Here is a 19,848-nt window from a genome sequence, read left to right as displayed (position 1 = left end):
GGGCTCAGTAGATGGATTTTAGCACCTTATGCAAGAAAACGTAGGGGATGTCTATGGTTAAGGGGAGACCTAGCCTTAGAGTGTCTTAGAGCTTAAAATACTCTGAAATCTGTTTATCCTGGCTGGCCTGACCTGAATGATTATCAGGTGACTCAGTAACAATCTCCTACCTATTACCACCCATCAAAACTGAACATGAATGGCAGTTATAGACATATAGCTTAGTAAAGTTTATGGAAGAAATGTTATAGCCACTATATCTTTATGGGGAAAAAATTGTTTTCCTTGGTTCTATTCTATTCACTTAGTCATTTATCAAGCTAACATATTCCTAGTGACAATTATAATTTTTACTATATAAAGTAGTTAATAAAAACAATATGGATTCTAATGCTAGGCAATTGAACCTAGGTAAAATTGTAAAGTTGTTTTTAATGAGGTTTAATTGACAAATATTAAGAATGTTTTCACTATCTCCCTTCTTTCTCTGTACATAATTTCCCATGGGATCTTTTAATCTATTATGTCTAAGTAACTTTCACAAGTTTGGAGTAGGGTAGATCTATTATTTCAAAGTAACTTCCACAAGTTTGAAGTGATAGACCTTATTGTGACTTCCATTCAAAAACTCAGACTGTCTGCTAGAAAATCTTAGGATAGCAGAATACACAGAATGAGGAAAAAGTAGGTTTATAGTTGTGAATAAGCAAAACAGAGTTTATTCTTGTATTGTTATTTATTATTGTATTACTGTTATTTTCCATATGAGCAACTGTACACCTACTTTTGCCTACCCTGTATAGTCAGAAACTTAAAATGCTTTGTGCAAGGTTCTTTTACTTTCATTCCATGCATGAATTGAATAAACATAAATTTCTGTGTTTTTTTCTTTCTAGGCTGTATGCTATTGGTGGACGTGATGGAAGTTCCTGCCTCAAATCAGTGGAATACTTTGACCCACACACTAACAAGTGGAGTCTGTGTGCTCCAATGTCCAAAAGACGTGGAGGTGTGGGAGTTACAACATACAACGGATTCTTATATGCTGTTGGGGGTCATGATGCCCCTGCTTCTAACCATTGCTCCAGGCTTTCTGACTGTGTGGAACGGTAAAATATTTATATTTATTTATATATGTATTTATTTGGTTATATTTTTTAGAAAAAATTAGGCTGCCAGAATATAGTTTTCCAAATAAGAGTTAATCATTTCAGAGGATCAGTCCATTTTAAAATTGCATACTTACTTTTAGGCTTAAAATATTTTGAAGAAATCCTCCTCATTATGTGTTTTAGACCCATCAAAAATATATGAAGATAATATGCTGTTTTATTGTTTGGTAGTCACCCTATAAAATAGTGAGACAAAAGGGATGTAATAATAAATTAATTTTACACCAAGCTATATCGCTCAAACTATTCACCAGCTCAAATCAAAATAACTTTACTGTTTAAAAAATCAATCATCAAAAGAGAAAGACCACCATATAACATACAGAAAGAATTTCCTAATGTAGTAGTTAATAATGTTCTGAACAATGATTATTGAAGTATTTAGTTTCCCAAAGGTAACTTCTTTGAATGGGAGACATTTATTTAAATGAATAAAATATATGTTTGTTAAAATCAGTCACATGACTGTAGTTATATCATTTACATTCCCCTTAAAGACAGAATATGTATATGCAAACATAATAGTAAAATAATATATAATAATAAAAGCTTAATATGCTAATTAGATGGGACATCTTTTTGGATGACCTTCCAGATGAAGCCAGGACTGTGAGGGAAACCCGGGTCCCGGGTGCCAGAGGGAAGCCAGTGCCGGCAGCCGGGGGAAGGAAGGCCTACTCTTGCACAAATTTCATGCATCCGGCCTCTAGTATTAACATAAGACCAAATGAAAAATTTACAGTCACTAAAACTATCATAATTAACAAGACAGAGATCAGTATGGGATGGTGTCCTTAAAAGAAATTCATAGAGTAATTAGAATTTATAGTTTGTAAGCATACAAAAGAATGGATGGGATTGCAAGTATAGGGAAAAATACAACCAAAACTATTGGTTGTTTAAATATGTGTTATATCCTTTACATATATTTGTAGATATTCCAGTCTTCCTCTGCTGTTGATTTATAGTTTAATTTCATATTTAATTTATTCATATTTGTTTTGTGGCCCAGCATGTGGTCTCTCCTGGATGATTTTCCTTGTTTACTTGAGAAAAATGTGTATTCTGTTTTTTGGGAGTAGAATATTTTATATCTATATTTTTAGGTTCAATTGGTCTATAATGTTGTTCAAGTCTCCCATGTACTTATTGATCTGTCTGCTTATTCTATCTATTATTAAAGGTGGAGAATTGAGCACTTTCACTGTTACTATAGTGCTTTCTCCCTCCAATTCTGTCAGTGTTTGCTTCATATATTTAGGAGCTGTGCTGTTTTGTGTTCTTATGTCTATAATTGTTATACATTCTTTATCAATTGACCTTTTTATCATTGTATGATGTGCTTCTCTTCTGTTGTAACAGTTTTCGTTTTAAAGCCTATCTATATATACAAAAGCCTAAGTGACCAAACAACCAGAATGACTGGTCAACCAGTTGCTATGATGCACACTGACCACCAGGGGGCAGATGCTCAACACAGAAGCTGCCCCCTGGTAATCAGTGAGCTCTCACAGCCAACCTCCTGCAGTCCCTCCCCATGGCCAGCTAACCTCCCCTGGTCCCTCCCACTGGCAGCCAGCCAACCTCCCACAGTCCCTCCCCCCAGCTAAGGCTCCAGGCACAGGAGAATCTGGGTCTGGGAAGCCTGTAGGAGGAGAACGACCGTGACACGTGACACTGATTGAGACAGAGTAGCAGCTCGGAGGGGGCAGAAGGGGCAAGGCAGAAGCCTAACTGCAAAGATGTAAAGTAAGCACCACCGCCATCTTACCTCTGCTACCGCACAGTGCCGCTCAGCCTTCTGACCCCGTCAGCCACTTCTAGCTCAGCCCGGTGCCTTTCCAGGCTCCCAACCGCTGATTGGCTAGCGCTCCTATGGCAGTGTGCCACCATTGACCGAAGTCGGCTATCATGCTTGGGAGTGGAACCCCAAGAAAATGTGCTGCTGAGGTAGGAGAGACAACCTGTCTGTCTGTCAGCAACTCTGCCCTGGGGAGAGTGAGGTGGCCTGAGCGCAGGCAGCGAAGTAGAGCTGTATTTCCACCTCAGAACATGGCTGGTGTTCAGACAGTTTTGGGGTGCTCTGTCTGTGGTCTTTGCTTGCTGTACCTCAGCACATCTACATAACTAGATCAGGGCCTGCTGGCCAACCTCCTGCGGTACCCCCCCCCCCCCGCCATGCACAAATTCCTGCACTTGGCCTCTAATTTTGTATAATGTCAGTAGAGTCACTCCTGCTCACATTTGATTACAATTTGTGTGGAATATATTTTTTCATCCATTTACTTTTTTACCTATGCATTTCTTTATATCAAAAGTGAGTCTCTTGTAGACAGTCTCTTGTAAAAAGAAAGAGTCTTTTCTGCCAAGGTATGCCTTTTGATAGATGTTAATTATTTAGAAGGACTTATATCGCCATATTTTAATTTATATTCACATGTCATACCTGTTTTGTATTTTAGTCCTCACTTCTTGCCTTCATTGGGTTTGGTTTATTTTTATTTGTGACAAGCTTTGATTCCTTTCTAAATTTATTTTTTGTGTATTCTATAACTATTTCTTTTGTGGTTACCATGAGGATTACATATAACGTCCTAAAAGTTTACCAATATATTTTAAATTAGTATCAACTTAATTTAATTGCATAAAATCATTCTATTCTTACAGCTCTGCCCTCTCCCCTTCTTTATGTTATTGACATCACAAATTGTCTCTTTATATATTGTGTATCCATTTGCATGCTTTTATAATTATTTTCATGTTTTTGTTTTTTAAGACCTATAAAAGAATAAAAAATGTAAATGCAAACCCAAATTAACTAGTTCATTTTATATTTTTTCTATGTATTTATCTTTAGCAGAGAAATTTATTGTATTTGTATGACTTTGAGTTACTGTCTAATATTTGTATATTATAACTTAAAGGACTTCTTTTAGAATATCTTGTATAACAGATCTACTAGTAATGAACTCTTTTGACTATTGTTCACCTGGGAATGCTTTAATTTTTCCCTCCTTTTTGAAGGACAGATTTGCTGGTTATAGAATTCTCAGTTGACAGAATTTTTCTTTCAGGAATTTAAATCCTATTTAATAAAAGAGTAATATGCAAATTGACCATCACTCCAACACACAAGATGGCTGCCCCCATGTGGTCAAAGATGGCTGCCCCCATGTGGACAAAAGATGGCCGCCACAAGATGGCTGGCAGGGTAGAGCAGTTGTGGGCAATCAGGCCAGCAGGGGAGGGCAGTGGGAGGGACCAGGCCTGCAAGGGAGGGCAGGTGGGGGTGATCAGACCTGCAGGGGAGGTGTGACCACGCTGGCAAAGGAGGGCAGTTAGGGGTGACCACGCTGGCAAAGGAGGGCAGTTGGGGGCGACCAGGCCTATAGAGGAGGGCAGTTGGGAGGAACCAGGCCTGTAGGGAAGGGAAGTTGGGGAGCGACCAGGCCTGCAGGGGAGGGCAGTTGGGAGCGGCCAGACCTGCAGGGGAGAGCAGTTTGGGGGAACCAGGACTGCAGGGGAGGGCAGTTAGGGATGACCAGGCTGGCAAGGGACGGAAGTTAGGGGTGACTGGGCCAGCAGGGGAGGGCAGTTGGGGGCGACCAGGCCAGCAAGGGAGGACAGTTAGGGGCAACCAGGCTGGCATGGAAGGGCAGTTAGGGGCAATCAGGCTGGCAGGAGAGTAGTTAGGGTGTTATCAGGCTGGAAGGCAGAAGCAGTTAGGGGCAATCAGGCAGGCAGGTAGGCAAGTGGTTGGGAGCCAGCATTCCTTGATTGTGAGAAGGATGTCCGATGGTCTTAGGTGACCCTGCTAGTGGTTCTCAACCTGCGGGTCACGATCCACAGGTTGAGAACCACTGCTGTAGAGCCTAAGACCATCGGAAAACACAGATATTTACATTACGATTCATTAACACTAGCAAAATTACAGTTATGAAGTAGCAACGAAAATAATTTTATGGTTGGGGGTCACCACAACATAAGGAACTGTTTTAAAGGGTTGCGGTACTAGAAAGGTTGAGAACCACTGCTCTACATCCTCACCAGCACATGTCATTTGTTGATGTATTGATACATCCATTCTGACAGGTATGAGGTGTTGTTTTAATTTGCATCTCTCTAATGATTAGTGACTTTGAACATTATTTTCATATTCTTCTTGGCCATCTGTATGTCCACTTTGGAGAAGTGTCTTTTTAGGTCCTTTGCCCATTTTTTTAAAATTGGATTATTTGTCTTCCTTTTGTTAAGTTGTATGAGTTTCTTATACATTTTGGAAATTAACCCCTTATCATATATATCATTGGAAAATATGTTCTCCCATGCAGTGTGCTTTCCTGCTGTTTTGTTAATGGTTTCTTTTGCTGTGCAGAAGCTTTTTACTTTGATATAGTCCCATTTGTGTATTTTCTCCTTCCTTTTCTTTGCCCTAGATGTACTCCCAAACACAGTGATGGGCAACCTTTTGTGCTTGGTGTGTCAAACTTCGCCAAAAAACTGAGCATAACTCGGGTAGTGTGTCACTTTGAGGAAAAAACATTATTTCGCAAATGTTTCATCCTCGGCATGCGGCCGTCTCAGCGGACGCGTGTCATCAGAAATGGCTACGCGTGTCAGTGCTGACACGCGTGTCATAGGTTCGCCATCACTGCCCAAACATATTGCTATGAGAGATGTCTGAGATTTTGCTGCCTGTAGTTTCTTCTAAAATTTTTATGGTTTCACATCTTACATTTAACTCTTTTATCCATTTTGAGTTTATTCTTGTGTATGGTGTAAGTTCGTGGTCTAGTTTCATTTTTTGCATGTATCTGTCCAACTTCTCAACATCATTTCTCTTAGTGCAGGAATAAGTTTATAACTATTTCTCTTCCATTTTAGTTCCACTATAAGGAGAGATGGAAAAGCAAAAAGGAAAGACATTATGCTATTTTAATTTGAAAGAAATATCGTGACTAACTTTATCCTATATAATAGAAGGCTAATATGCAAATCTACCAAATGGTGGAACGGCAGGTCGCTATGACGTGCACTGTCCACCAGGGGGCAGACGCTCAACGCAGGTGCTGCCTCCTGGTGGTCAGTACGCTCCTATAGGGGGAGCACCACTCAACCAGAATCCTGGCTCACAGCTGATGAGTGCAGTGGTGGTGGCAGGAGCTTCTCCCGCCCCCACAGCAGCACTAAGGATGTGGGGAGCAGGCCTAAGCCATCAGTTGGATATCCCCTGGGGGCTCCTGGACTGTGAGAAGATACAGGCTGGGCTGAGGGATCCCCGAGTGCATGAATTTCATGCACCGGGCCTCTAGTGTTTAATAATATCTTCTGTGTGTCTTTACAGATAGTAACCATACTACAATTTTTTTTTCTTCAAAAGATTCAACATTCCCCAAATTCCTCTATTTAATCAAGAATTATCCAGATAATATTAGCATTAGCCATATTTTTAGAATTAATTATAATGCATATGCATGACACTCTTGGGTTTTGGTTGCAAACTCTAAGGAAATCTTTTTATGATCCCTGGTTCACCATTCATCCATGTGTGTATTCTTATGCTAACTGCAGCCTCAGAGTATAACAGCAATTGTGTTGAAGATGCAGCTTAGCTAAAGCGCACAGCTATGGATTATCTGGTTCTGGGTTTATAACATCAGAATTTAAGGTGATAAGCTCCGTGATACTAAAAAATATGCTCTGGACATTGAGGTGATCTTAATTATTGAAAATCTCAGGCATTATTAAAAATATTATTGGACATAAGGTCAGATCAAATATAAGCTGGAATAAGATGATTTAGAATATGATTAAAGAGATTAAAAACATAAATAAGAGGGATAGTAGAAATATAAGGAAAATAGTGGAGGCTAATTAATTAATGTCTCTTTGTAAAATACATCTTTATCATTAAATTTTAGAAATAAGCCAATATAAAATCAAAGAATATTTTATGTATAATTATAGGAGTTTTCTTTTACTGTTCACTTCTTTTAGATTTTTTCATTATGCATTTTTAAAATATAGACTTAAAATTTTAGGAGAGAATTCCTGGTGAAGATTTTAATAGATATTATTTATTGAATTATCTTTCATTTTGCTTAGAGGAAGGTTTGGGATAAAAAGTGAACTTCAAATTAAAGTGGAAATAATCCTAGGCTCCTGCAAAGGTAAACAAGAACTCTCAAAGGGGAAAAATATAGAATAAGGCTATGGCCACTCTAGCCAAAAAACAGTATTAAAACCATGATATGACATTCTATGAAACTAAAAAACAATTATATTCAGTCCTTCCAGTGTGACTCAGTGGTTGAGCATCAACCTATGAACCAGGAGGTCATGAGTTGGATTCTAGGTCAGGACACATGCCCGGAGATGCTGGCTTGATCCCCAGTAGGGGACATTCAAGAGGCTGCCAATCAATGATTATCATCATTGATGTTTCTATCTCTCCCTCTCCTTTCCTGTCTAAAATCAATAAAAATATATTTAAATTAAATAAACAATTATATTCAGATTTACTTAAAACCTGAACTCTCATATAAGCAAGATCAGGCGTTTCATTTATAACTTTGATATACAAAGAATAAGAGAAAAATGAGACCAGCATAATAAATGAGAGAGGGAACATATTTCACACGTTAAGACACTAATAAGTGAAATTTCCTCATAGAAAATCTAAGTGCCAACCAAAGAAATGCATGATCTTTTTGGAAAGAATACATTTTTATATGCTTTGAGTGTCCTCTGGTGGCTGAAGAGAGTTTTGTCATGTACTTATCTTTCACATTTACTAGTTAGACCACACTTGATATTTATAAGGTATGTTAATTTCTTATATTAGATAAGTATACGTTTTATTAAAACCTATTATTTTTTATTTTAATACTATATTGGACTTTCCTTCTCAAATGTATTCCTAAACCTCTTAAGGTATGATCCAAAACATGATTCATGGTCAACTGTGGCGCCTCTGAGTGTTCCTCGAGATGCTGTCGCTGTGTGTACTCTAGGAGACAAACTCTTTGTGGTTGGAGGATATGATGGACATTCTTATTTGAATACCGTTGAGTCATATGATGCACAAAAAGATGAATGGAAACAGGTACTCTTATTAAAAGTATTCAAATTGGTATATTTCAGGTTTTAATAAAATATATTTTAAAATATGTTTGAAATTAGTTTCATTCACTGCATCTTTAGGGTCTAATCAGATTCATTTCACAAAATTTGTAAAACATGCTTTATCTAAGCTATAGAAAACTACTAGATGATCTAGTTGATCATTAGCAGGATCCATCAGTATTTATATGAAAGTCAGTCACTTGACATTATGTAATCATTTCTTTCACATTATAGTGAATCAGATTCAACCACCCTGGACTGTTACCTGTGCTATATTTTCCCTTGTCTTTATGCAAGGTGAAGGTTAGACCAGGATAGCTAAGGACTTTATCAACTCTAATATGCTATATTATGCTAAATACAGAATTCAAGAGCTTTACTATTTGGCCAATTTCCTATGTATATATTATGACTTGAGAACCAAAGAGCAACGTCCTCATCCATAAATATCTGCCCCTTCTTATCACTGGTGTCCAAGAAGGCAAATATTTCAATCCCCTCCTTATAGATATTTATAAACTGCACTAGTCATAACTTCTAATCAGTCATTCAAGAAATTTAGTGCATAGTAAGAGACTGGAATTAAATCCTCTCAAAAGTTCTGGGCATCTCATCTAACAAAATAAATTATAATGACAGTATATAAGCTGGGGAACTGAAAGGACATCGCGAGAATGCTCAAGGCAAACTTGATGCTTGTGACAGTTTTTCTAGGGATAGCTCTAGACTTATTGCAAAATATCTAATGGTGGTTTGTTAATTAAATAATTGGTTAATAAAAATGAAATATGATTAACTCTTCACCATTTCCACAAACATGCAAACCTTGTATTTGGTATCTAACGTCACCTTTCCTTATACTGATTTCCTGCTGCTCTGTACTCTACATAGCTTGTTGGTTACTGTTCTAAATATATGTTAATGTAATGATACCTGATAATGGGTCTCTATCTCATTCCTTCAACAACTTGATTCATTAAGACCCTTGAAAATATTCAAATCATTCCATGTTGGTTGTATCAATGCTTAAGACCAACTAGAAATGAAAAAAAAATTTAGCAAACAAGTTAGGTCAAATACAATAATCAAAATGATTGTCTCAGGTGATTAAATTTACTTTTCTGAAAATTGTATGCACCTAAAATGCCTGGATTCTGTTCCTGGATTTTCACTCTTTCATTGTGTAATGTCAGAAAGAGTGAAAGAGAACAAATAATGGAGTTATAACTTCTATATGACAAATTATTTTCATTTATTATCTCACTTAACTCTAACAAAAACCTTGAAGGATAAGTATTATTTGCTGTAATTTTTCAAGTGAGAAAATTACCAGAGAGGTGAAATTTACTCAATATCTCCTGCTCCTCAATCTCATATGTACATCTTTTTAAACACTATGTTTTTTTTTGTTTTTTTCTACCACACTGGACTGTTATCTGGGCTACATTTTCCCTTGCCTTTATGCAAGGTGAAGGTTAGACCAGAATAGCTAAGGACTTTATCAGCTCTAATATGCTATACTGTGCTAAATACAGAATTCACTTAAACATCAGTTCTTTTCCTGTTTTTGTTTCCTGTGTTAGGAAGTTCCTGTTAACATTGGAAGAGCTGGTGCATGCGTTGTGGTGGTGAAGCTACCATAAAGCTATCTCATCAAATGGAGAAAAACTGGATAATTTTAAGAAATGAAGTAGAAAGAAGAGAGGAGGAAGAAACATATTCTTTCCTTCAATTAGTAATCAAACATAAAAATTCTTGCATCATTTTAATATGTAGTTATGATTGCTCTCATTTGCGAAACCAAATCAACTTTTAAACATGAATTACAAGTAGGTGTTAAGATTGTTTGGTGTTACAGCTGATAATATACATGGAAATCTGCTCATCTAGATTTAGCCTCATTACTTTAAGATGTTTAAAGGAAATTGATACTGGCCAAAGTATGAAAGGCTTTAAAAGCATTGTTAATTTTTAAGTTAAGAGGCTGAGAAATTAAAAATGTTTTCTATTTCAAATAAAGGTACTCTATTATCTGGACCACAACTAATATAAAGAGAACCTCTAAAGCTTAAAATATAGTCTGATTTTCAGTAATACATCATTCTCTTATTCAAACAATATCTCCAAATAAGTAAATAATACCTTACATATATTAATGGGAAGCTTTTACTGGGTTGACAAGGGAAAAAAAATGAAAAACTCATTGGTATAATTTGTTATGGTAATCACAATATATTAAAATTTTCACAAATTTACTCTTTTACAGTACCATCTTCCAGTACATACATATAAATTTGGTATTACTTAACATGTTGGATTTATTACCAGTGAAATATTATGGTAATTTCATATACAAAATCTATATGATAAAATAGTGAATATTTATCATATGAACATTACCTGTGACCTCTGCTGTAAAATGTCAGGGTCTTACTTGTATAGAAAGTAGTATTCCCTTCAAACGTTTCTGTGAACCTGCCAACATCTACCATTAATTTTAACAAGTTTTTAAAAACAATTTTGAAGTACAATAGAACTGAGAAACTGTTCTACAATATTAACACATGGAAACACAAAAATGTTTGATATCCATGGAAAATTCTGTATTTATCTTCTATGTAGCAATACATGCTTTTCTGTTAATGTTATATTAATCCTGTAGAAAATGTTAAGGATAGGCATACTACAATAAACATTTTTAAATTAAAAAAACAAAATGGTTAGTTGGGTTGTACTTTACCTTTAAATTTTTATTTGCATTTATCCCATTATAAAAATATTTAAGATAAAATGTTGAAAAAACTTCTTAATGAAAACAACTTTTCAAATAAATGTACAATTTTAGAATTTCTGCAATATATTCTTTTAAACAGGCTTTGTATTGTAGTATGTGAAACCAACAATGAGACAACTGGAAAAATAAGGTGAAGTGACTTGTCTTAAACCACACAGCTACTACGTGGTAAAGCCACAGTTGTTTGAATCCAAAGCACATAAACGTGATACATGAATATCATAATCCTCTTCCTGAAAGAGACTCATTATCTTAATGTGACTGTGGAGAAATAGAGAATGAGACACAAGCATTAATTAGCAAAGCTCATGATTGATCACATATTATTGTTTCCTCTGGAGGCTTTTAATTTATTATCCAGCATCATAAAAATGTTATGGACAAAAAAAGGTAGTATGCCCAAGGAATTTGCAGAATCTGGCTCATCAGCCACTGGAGGATGAAATTGTAACAATATTTACAGTCATCAAAATAGGCTGAAACAAGGCTGTGCCAATAAAGAAACCTCAAAATTTTACTGACTTAGCAGAGCAAATGTTTATCACTCATGTAAAGTCTGATTCAGGTTGTGTGTGGGGGGAGGAGGGGGTGTTAGCATGGGTTGAAGATAGAAATGGACTTTCCTTAGAGATTTGATTTCTCTACATCCTGTGACACCAATATCCCAAAATGTGACCTCCAAGACCACTAAGACCGGAGAAGAGAGAGTGTGGAGCAGCATAGTGGCTTTCAAATTCCTTAGCCAAGAAGAAACATACACTCACATTTCATTGAATACAACCAGTCATGTTTCAGCCATTAATGGAAAAGTGGTAAGGGAGAACAGCCTTGATGTTTATCCAGGAAGGAAATGGGAACTGAATATGAATAAGTACAATTATTTTCCAGTTATCCAGTGGTTTGTAGATCAACATATTTTAAATTATGATTATGTATCTAAATTGAAGTGTTGATAATCCAGGAATAACCAGGCAGAATGTTTAAACCATATAAAACAATTAGAAACAATGTACATCAACAGTATATGTAAAATAAACCAAAGTTCAGAATTAAGCTGAATAACCAAACCATGTAAAATTACCCCAACAACTAACTTGACAACATCTAGAACATTGCATATATTTTCAATACCTTAAAATTGATTATCAACTCTTCTCATCTCCCACCCCATCTCAGATAATACAACCTTTTAAAACTGATTTAAATAATAAATCCAACTATTTACTCATAGTAGAAGATTTGGAACTAACTGTAGCTACGTTTACCAGAAATTTTTAAAAATCATGAAGATTTCTTACATATTTTAAAATGATCACTTATAGCAATTCATTATAATCCCTAGATGAGAAGAGCAGTTTTCCACTTTCTAATAACACCTAAGGTTTATACTGCATAATGTAATTCAACAGAACATCATTCTGACCAATGATGAACAACTTACAAGAAATTATTTTGCCTATTCAGTGTTCCATTATAAAGCTAGTAATTTGTCCAGTATTAAAAAAAATTAAACTTCATTATGCCAACAATTTCTAGAAGTATTAACTTATTAACATGTCATCTTTATAATGCCATTTATTAAACTGAAAGGAAACCTCCATTGTACATTCTGGGTTTCACTTAAAATATATTTAAATCTATCATTTGAGTCCTCCCTTTTTGCAAACTACATTTTCTTCCTCAGCACTAGATGGCTCTGAGGTGAAAGCAGCTTTCATGATCCTTGACTGTCCTTTTTAAAGGAAAGCATTATGGAATCTCAGCAGTGAGCATTTTTCAGTTCCTTCTCAAACCCCATCTCAAAGAAAATGTGAGAGAAAATCTAAAAGTTCTATTCAAGGTGAGAAGACTCCAATCTCAATTCACTCCAACAAACTGTTATGCCAGCTCTTCCATCATTGACTAGTAAACGATCAGTGAAAACACATGATAACAGTACCTCATTATGTAATTTACATAGACTGCTTTATATCTAAATATATCGCAGAGAACATTTATACAGATAAATTAGTGTTAACAAAAATTACCTCTACAAATGTCCTTTCTTCATTCTGAAATGTATATAATTGTTTTCAAGACGGGAAACCTAAACATCCTGACTACACATTAAAAACATGGGATGTCAGCCTGGCTGTGGTGGCTCAGTGGTGGAGCATCAGCCTATGAACCAGGAGATCAAACGCAGTTTGATTCCCTGTTGGGACACTTGCCGGGGTTGCAGGCTCAATCCCTGGTAGGGGGCGTGCAGGAGGTGGCCAATCAATGATTCTCTTTCATCATTGATGTTTCTATCTCTCCCTTCTCTGAAATCAATAAAAATATGTTTTGTTTTGTTTTAAATAAACATGGTATGTCAGAACACATGTGAGTTCTGGAAAACTTCAGAACTGACCTCAAAAACGCAAACATAAACTTAGAGCGCTTTTGCTATTGCTTAATCCTCTAATGAGAGTTCAAAGGAGACTAATGAATACTAAATTCAGGTATTTGATAAATAGTGTGATTTCTACTAGTCAAATAGTCCTAACAAACCAACAGCTGAACCAGGATAGTCTTTCTCAGCTCCTTGTATATTAGGAATTTGAAACATTTTCAATTAAGCTTTTATTTTTCCTGTGGACTTCAACATGTGTATCCCAAACAACAGTTTCTGAAGTGGCCTCTGATGCAGACTTTGGAATTCCTTTTTCAGCCTCACCTTGGTTATCACTTCAATACTTGTAAGCAAATTTATTTTTCAGAGCCTCTTCTATGAGGGCAGTAGTGTCAGTAGTATCCACAGGCTTGGGCTTTATATATTGTTCTGAACAGTTTTTAAAGAGAGATAGTGAAAGGGAGAGGGGGGCAGAGAGAGACACACACACACATGGATTGGTTGCCTCCTATATGCAACCCTACCGATCCGGGGAGCAAACCCATGACCCTTTGGTTCTTGGGTCTACGCTCTAACCATTGAACAACTGGCCAGGGCATGTTCTGACTTTTTACTGACTGAAGTTTTACATTGTCCATATCTTTAAGGATCTCTAGCATATTTAACATATGAGGTTTCTTAGGGCTGTTCTAATATGAATATACTAGAGGCCTGGTGCATGCACGAGGGGGGGGGTGTCCCTCAACCCAGCCTGCTCCCTCTCCAATCTGGGACACCTCACAATCCAGGAGTGCTGGCTCCCAACTGCTCTCCTGCCTGCCTTCCTGATTGCCCCTCACCACTTCTGCCTGCCAGCCTGATCACCCTCTAACCACTCCCCTGCCAGCCTGATTGATGCCTAACTGCTCTCCTGCCAGCCTGATTGCCACTAACTGCCCTCCCCTGCAGGCCTGGTCCCCCCCAACTGCCTTCCCCTGCAGGCCTGGTCCCCTCAACTGCTCTCCCCTGAAGGCCTGGGTCCCCCCTAACTGCCCTTCCCTGCAGGCCCGGTCACCCCCAGCTTCCCTCCTCTGCCAGCCTGGTCACCCCTAACTACCCTCCCCTGCAGGCTTGATCACACCCAACTGCCCTCCCTTGCAGGCCTGGTCCCTCCCAACTGCCCACCCCTGCTGGCCATCTTGTGATGGCCATCTTGTGTCCACATGGGGGCAGTCATCTTTGACCACATGGGGCAGCCATCTTTTGTGTTGGAGTGATGGTCAATCTGCATATTATTCTTTTATTCGATAGGATAGAGGCCTGGTGTATGGGTGAGGACCAGATGGTTTGCCCTGAAAGGTGTACCGGATCAGGGTGGGGGTTCCCTTGAGGCATGGGGCGGCCTGGGAAAGGGGCCTATGGTGGTTTGCAGGCCGGCCACACCCCCCAGTGACCCAAGTGAAAGCCCTGGTATCTGGGATTTACTTATCTTCTACAATTGAAACTTTGTAGCCTGGAGCAGAACCAAGCCTTCTGCTCGCTCCATGGCGGCAGCCATTTCTGTTTGGATTTATTTATCTTCCATAATTGAAACTTTGTAGCCTTAAGCAAAGGCCAAAGCAGGCCAAGGCTGCAGAAACTTGGCTTCCTCCATCACCAGGGGCAACCCTAGCCTCCTGCTCTCTCCAGCTCCTTGGCTGCCACCATTTTTCTTGGGATTTATTTATCTTCTATAATTGAAAGTTTGTAGCCTTAAGTGGAGGCCTGAGCCAGCTAGGGTGTGCATAGAGCTTGGCTTCCTCCATTGCTGGAGAAACGCAAGCCTCCCTGCTGCTCTCTCTGTAGCCACAGCCATCTTGGTTGGGTTAATTTGCATACTCATTCCTGATTGGATGGTGGGCATGGCTAGTGGGTGTAGTGGAGTGATGGTTAATTTGCATATTACTCTTTTTTAAGATAGGATGCACAACCCATGGACACAGACATTAGTAAGATGAAGGCTTAGGGTGGGTGGTGTGCAGGATGGAGTGGGCCAATAGGGGAAATAAAGGACATCTGTAATACTTTTAACAATAAAAATAAATTTAAACAACAACAACAAAAATAAAATGAAATATAAAACATTTATGGTCTTTTAAACCAGGGGTGGGGAACCTTTTTCTGCCAATGTCCATTTGGATACTCATAATATGATTCGCAGGACTGTTTGACATTGAAATTGGGACTCAAAAGAACTGTTGGCTCAGAAAGAAACTCACTACAGACTGATTCATTTGCTTCTCAGCATAACCATTATGGCTTGTCTCATTTAAGGTTCTTATAAGTGTATTTCTAGTATCACATGATCTCACTCATCCAGGGGAAATAATGAACAACATAAACTGATGAACAAAAACAGACCCAGAGATAGGAAAGCATCGATCAGACTGTTAAACCTCAGAGGGAAGGTAGGGGAGGGGAGGGGTAAGGGGGAGAGATCAACCAAAGGACTTGTATGCATGCATATAAGCCTTACAAGTGGTCACGGACAACAGGTGGGTGGGGGCATGCGTGGGGAGGGGTTTGGGATGGGAATGGGAGGATGAGGACAAATATGTGATACCTTAATCAATAAAGAAATTTAAAAAATAAAAAAATAGAAATACACCTTTTTCAGGAAAGACTAAACTATCAATACCAAACAACCTGACTCGCATACCTAGTTTACTTCATCACAAGTAAACCTTAATGCATTCATCATAGAGGCCTGGTATGCAATTACGACTAAAATAACAATAAAGTTTTCATTGCAAGAAAAAAAAAACTAGCCTGCTATATTTGGTCAAACATTTAATTAACTCACCCCTAATGCCTTGGCAGGGCCAGACCAAATGATTATACAGCCCACAGGCCGGATGTTCCCCGCCCTTGTAAGGGACATAAGAAAAAATTTCAATAAATAAAGTCTTTCCAGCCCAGTTTTTCTCTCTCGGCTCTCTGATCAGATCAATGGTTGATATACTTCAGTGGAATGCTGAGAAAATGAAGGTTGTGGGACAGAGGTGGCACTATAGTAACAGATGTGGTAGAATCTAAATCAACTGCATTGAACTTAAAATCTATCAGTTTTTTAAATGTATTTATTGATTTTAGAGAGACAGAAAGAGAAAGAAACGTTAATTTAATGTTCCACTTATTTATGCATTTATTGGTTGATTTTTTTATATGTTCTGATCCCAGATCAAACCTGAAACCTTGGTGTATGGAGACCATGCTCCAAATGAGTACCCAGCTAGGGTGAAACCTATGATCTGATTAACCAATGCCACCCCAATAAATTTAATTTAAAAAATTAAAAATATATCTACTACAGTGAGATTTTGCCCATTCTTGCAAGGTCAATATTTTGGCAATCTGAGAGCAACAAGTTCATTTTCAAGAGCACTTATTTTCTGTACTGCTTCCTCATTTGCCAGTGGTGTCTTCAATTGAGGCTCTTCTAGAGATAGGTTTGGTAAGGAAAACTTCCTGCTTGGGAGCTTCTCAAAGAAAGAAAGGTCATCCTAAAGGGGTTGCCTTGACCTGACCTCTGTCCTTCATTTTATTGAGCACATCCTTCTTTGGCTACCCATCCAACAGGCCAACAATAGCAAAATATGTTATTATAGTTTCTCCTGGGTTACTGGGGCTCCATTCTGTTATAGGGCTGGTAATCTGAAACTGAACTCTTGGACTAGGTCAGAGATAAATTATTACTGAGTTTCCTTAGGATACTTTGAGATGAACCATATAGCTTCCCAGAACAAAGTACCAATTGCTTACTCTAACCTATTGTCAAACCATCCTAATTATGTGCTTAATTCAGCCAAGCATTGAGATAGCAGTTTCTCCAAATTTGCATTTCATTGCTTCAGACATACATAGCATCCATGGTCCTTAAAGCATACTCAGCTATGAGGCAGCAAGCATCTTCCTCACCTACTCCAGCTTCCAGCTTACTGCCCTAAGAATTACAATTTGAGAATCCCAAGATCAGAAAAAATTCAATCTGTATCCGCTTTGTTCCCTGCCACATCTTTCTCTTAAGGCAATGAAAGCTAAGTTGCTTTCATGTATTAGGAGAAGGGAAGAGGGAAATTGAATGATAAAGGATCAGTTAACAAATCAAAATCTTACCAAGTCACACTAATATGTCTGCTCATTTGGGGAACAGTGGAACCAATTCTGATTATATCAGGGCACTTTTGGATGATTCATGTGGGCCTAGGCCAGTGATGGCGAACCTATGACACACGTGTAAGCACTGACACGCGTAGCCATTTCTGATGACATGCAGCCGCTGAAGCAGTCGCATGCCGAGGATGAAACATTTGTTGCTTCTGAGGATGAAACATTTGCGAAATAATGTTTTTTCCTCAAAGTGACACACTACCCGAGTTATGCTCAGTTTTTTGGCGAAGTTTGACACACCAAGCTCAAAAGGTTGCCCATCACTGGTCTAGGCAGACTGAATATAGAAGAAACAACTTACCTAAATTACATGAAGACCTATAACACTCAACTGGTAGATAATATACGTTTTGTAGCTGGGTATGGAAGAGATTTTTCACTTGGACAGAGTGGGGGTAGGGGGTATTGGCTGGGCTTTAAGGAGGGGAGTGAATGGGTTGAAAAAGTCGATATTCCAAACTCAGCATTTTGGATGATTCTATGATCTGAATGATTAGTTCCTTTCAAATGTATGTGTTGAAATCCTAACGCTCAATGTGATGATATTATTATGTGGGGCTTTTTGAAGGTTATTATGTTACAGAATTTATCAGGCCACTGGAAAAATCCACACAGGAGTACTCAGAGATATAGGAAAAACCCATTTATTTCCAGATGTACTAGTACCATGACTCAGCGGAGACTGTTTCCAAATCCTGAGCAAGCCAATATGGAAGAAGCTTTATCTTTATACTCTTTTGTTTCTTTGTGCCCCAAATATGGATCAGATTCCGGACCTTTCATGGACTTTGCAAAAAGCCCCATGTGTTGGTTCTCTGATCAGGTGTGAGACCACACCTAAAGGCCTGGCCTGGTGCCAGCACTGATAACCCCCTCTGGGGGTTGTGTATTGTTCATGGTTTATGACCTCTGTAAAATGTGAATATTTAGGTAAATAGGTCTTGCAAGACCAGATAATTAAGGAAGGGGCAATGAGTTAATTATTGGCTAACAAGAATGTGTATTAGGGATACTGATTAACTAGGTATAGAGTCAGATTGCTAACCCCCTTCCAAAAATGTATTTTTATGTTCCCTATCAATTAGATCATGACAGCAGAGATTAATAACTTTGTAAGAGATAATCCAGAAATCTCCCTTGCCTCACTCTGCCATGCGAGGATACAACAAGATATCTGTGATCTGGAAGACAGCCCTTACCTAACTATGCTGGCAACCTGACCTCTGACTTCCTAGCCTTCAAAACTGTGAAAAATAATTTTTTGTTCCTTAGATGCTGCTCAGTTTGTGGTATTTTGTTATAACAGCATAAGTGGAGCCACACCATAAGATACATGGAGTTCAACTCACTGTGGTTAAAGGGATGCAGGTCAGAAGCTTATAGAAGAAATAAAAATACTTTGAGATACTTTGGGCATAAATGGAGCTGCTTTGCCATCCATGTATAAGGGATTGCTCAGAGTTGTAGGCTAATGTAAGCATGTGGTGGGGGTATCAGCACATAAAAAGCTCAAGGGTTTGCAAACATGTGGGTGCCTGAAGAAAAGAAATTATGGATAGAGGAATACAACAAAACATCTAAGGCCCCAAGAAGAAGCAAGAGTGAAACTCCTAGGAAATTAAGATATTTCAAAATACTCATGTTTTGGCAAAATTAGAAAAGGCCTCAAACTACCTTGAGCCTTCATAATGGGCTAATTAGTGAAGCTCTTCCCCTGAACAGAGCCAATCTGAAAAGACTGAGAGAAGTGGATATTTTTTCAAATACTCAATTTTTAACAATACATGGATGATTGTTTTCACCACTTTTATTCAACACAGTATATTAGCATTACATCCTAATAGAGTAATTAGACAAGAAATAAAATCCATCCAAAATGAAAATAAAGAAATAAAATTATGTTTTTTCACAGGTAATATGATCTTATAGGTAGATAACTTAAAGATCAATAAAAAAAACTGTTAGAATTAATTAACATTCAGCAAAGTGGCAGGATAAAAAAAATCAACATAAATATATCAGCTGCACTTCTATACATTAATAATTTATAAGCCAAAAAGGAAATTAGAAAAACAATTCCATTTTCAATAAGATCAAAAGGAATCAACTACTTAGGAATAAACACAATCAAGGAGGAAAAGACTTATACACTGAATATTATAAAAAATGTTATTGAAAGAAATGAAAGAAGACAC

At 37.8% G+C, this 19,848-nt stretch overlaps 1 protein-coding gene and 1 pseudogene across 1 annotated transcript in view; one reads left to right on the top strand and one right to left on the bottom strand.

The window, feature by feature from the left end:
* The window catches only part of KLHL4 (kelch like family member 4), a 99,898-nt gene extending 89,939 nt beyond the window's left edge, over positions 1 to 9,959 (top strand). Inside the window, exons 9-11 of the mRNA XM_054715967.1 lie at positions 897 to 1,109; positions 8,106 to 8,277; positions 9,881 to 9,959. Coding sequence (XP_054571942.1) covers positions 897 to 1,109; positions 8,106 to 8,277; positions 9,881 to 9,940 — 445 coding nt within the window. The 3' untranslated portion in view covers positions 9,941 to 9,959. The remainder of the gene's footprint in view (positions 1 to 896; positions 1,110 to 8,105; positions 8,278 to 9,880) is intronic.
* Positions 9,960 to 16,142: 6,183 nt separating this feature from the next.
* On the bottom strand, positions 16,143 to 17,296 carry LOC103302857 (mitochondrial fission regulator 1-like; annotated as a pseudogene).
* Positions 17,297 to 19,848: the final 2,552 nt, after the last annotated feature.

Source organism: Eptesicus fuscus, chromosome 1 (genome assembly GCF_027574615.1).
Source record: "Eptesicus fuscus isolate TK198812 chromosome 1, DD_ASM_mEF_20220401, whole genome shotgun sequence".
Lineage (NCBI taxonomy): Eukaryota > Metazoa > Chordata > Mammalia > Chiroptera > Vespertilionidae > Eptesicus > Eptesicus fuscus.
Note: the sequence above shows the minus strand (reverse complement) of the source record. Positions and strands in the feature narration are given on the sequence as shown.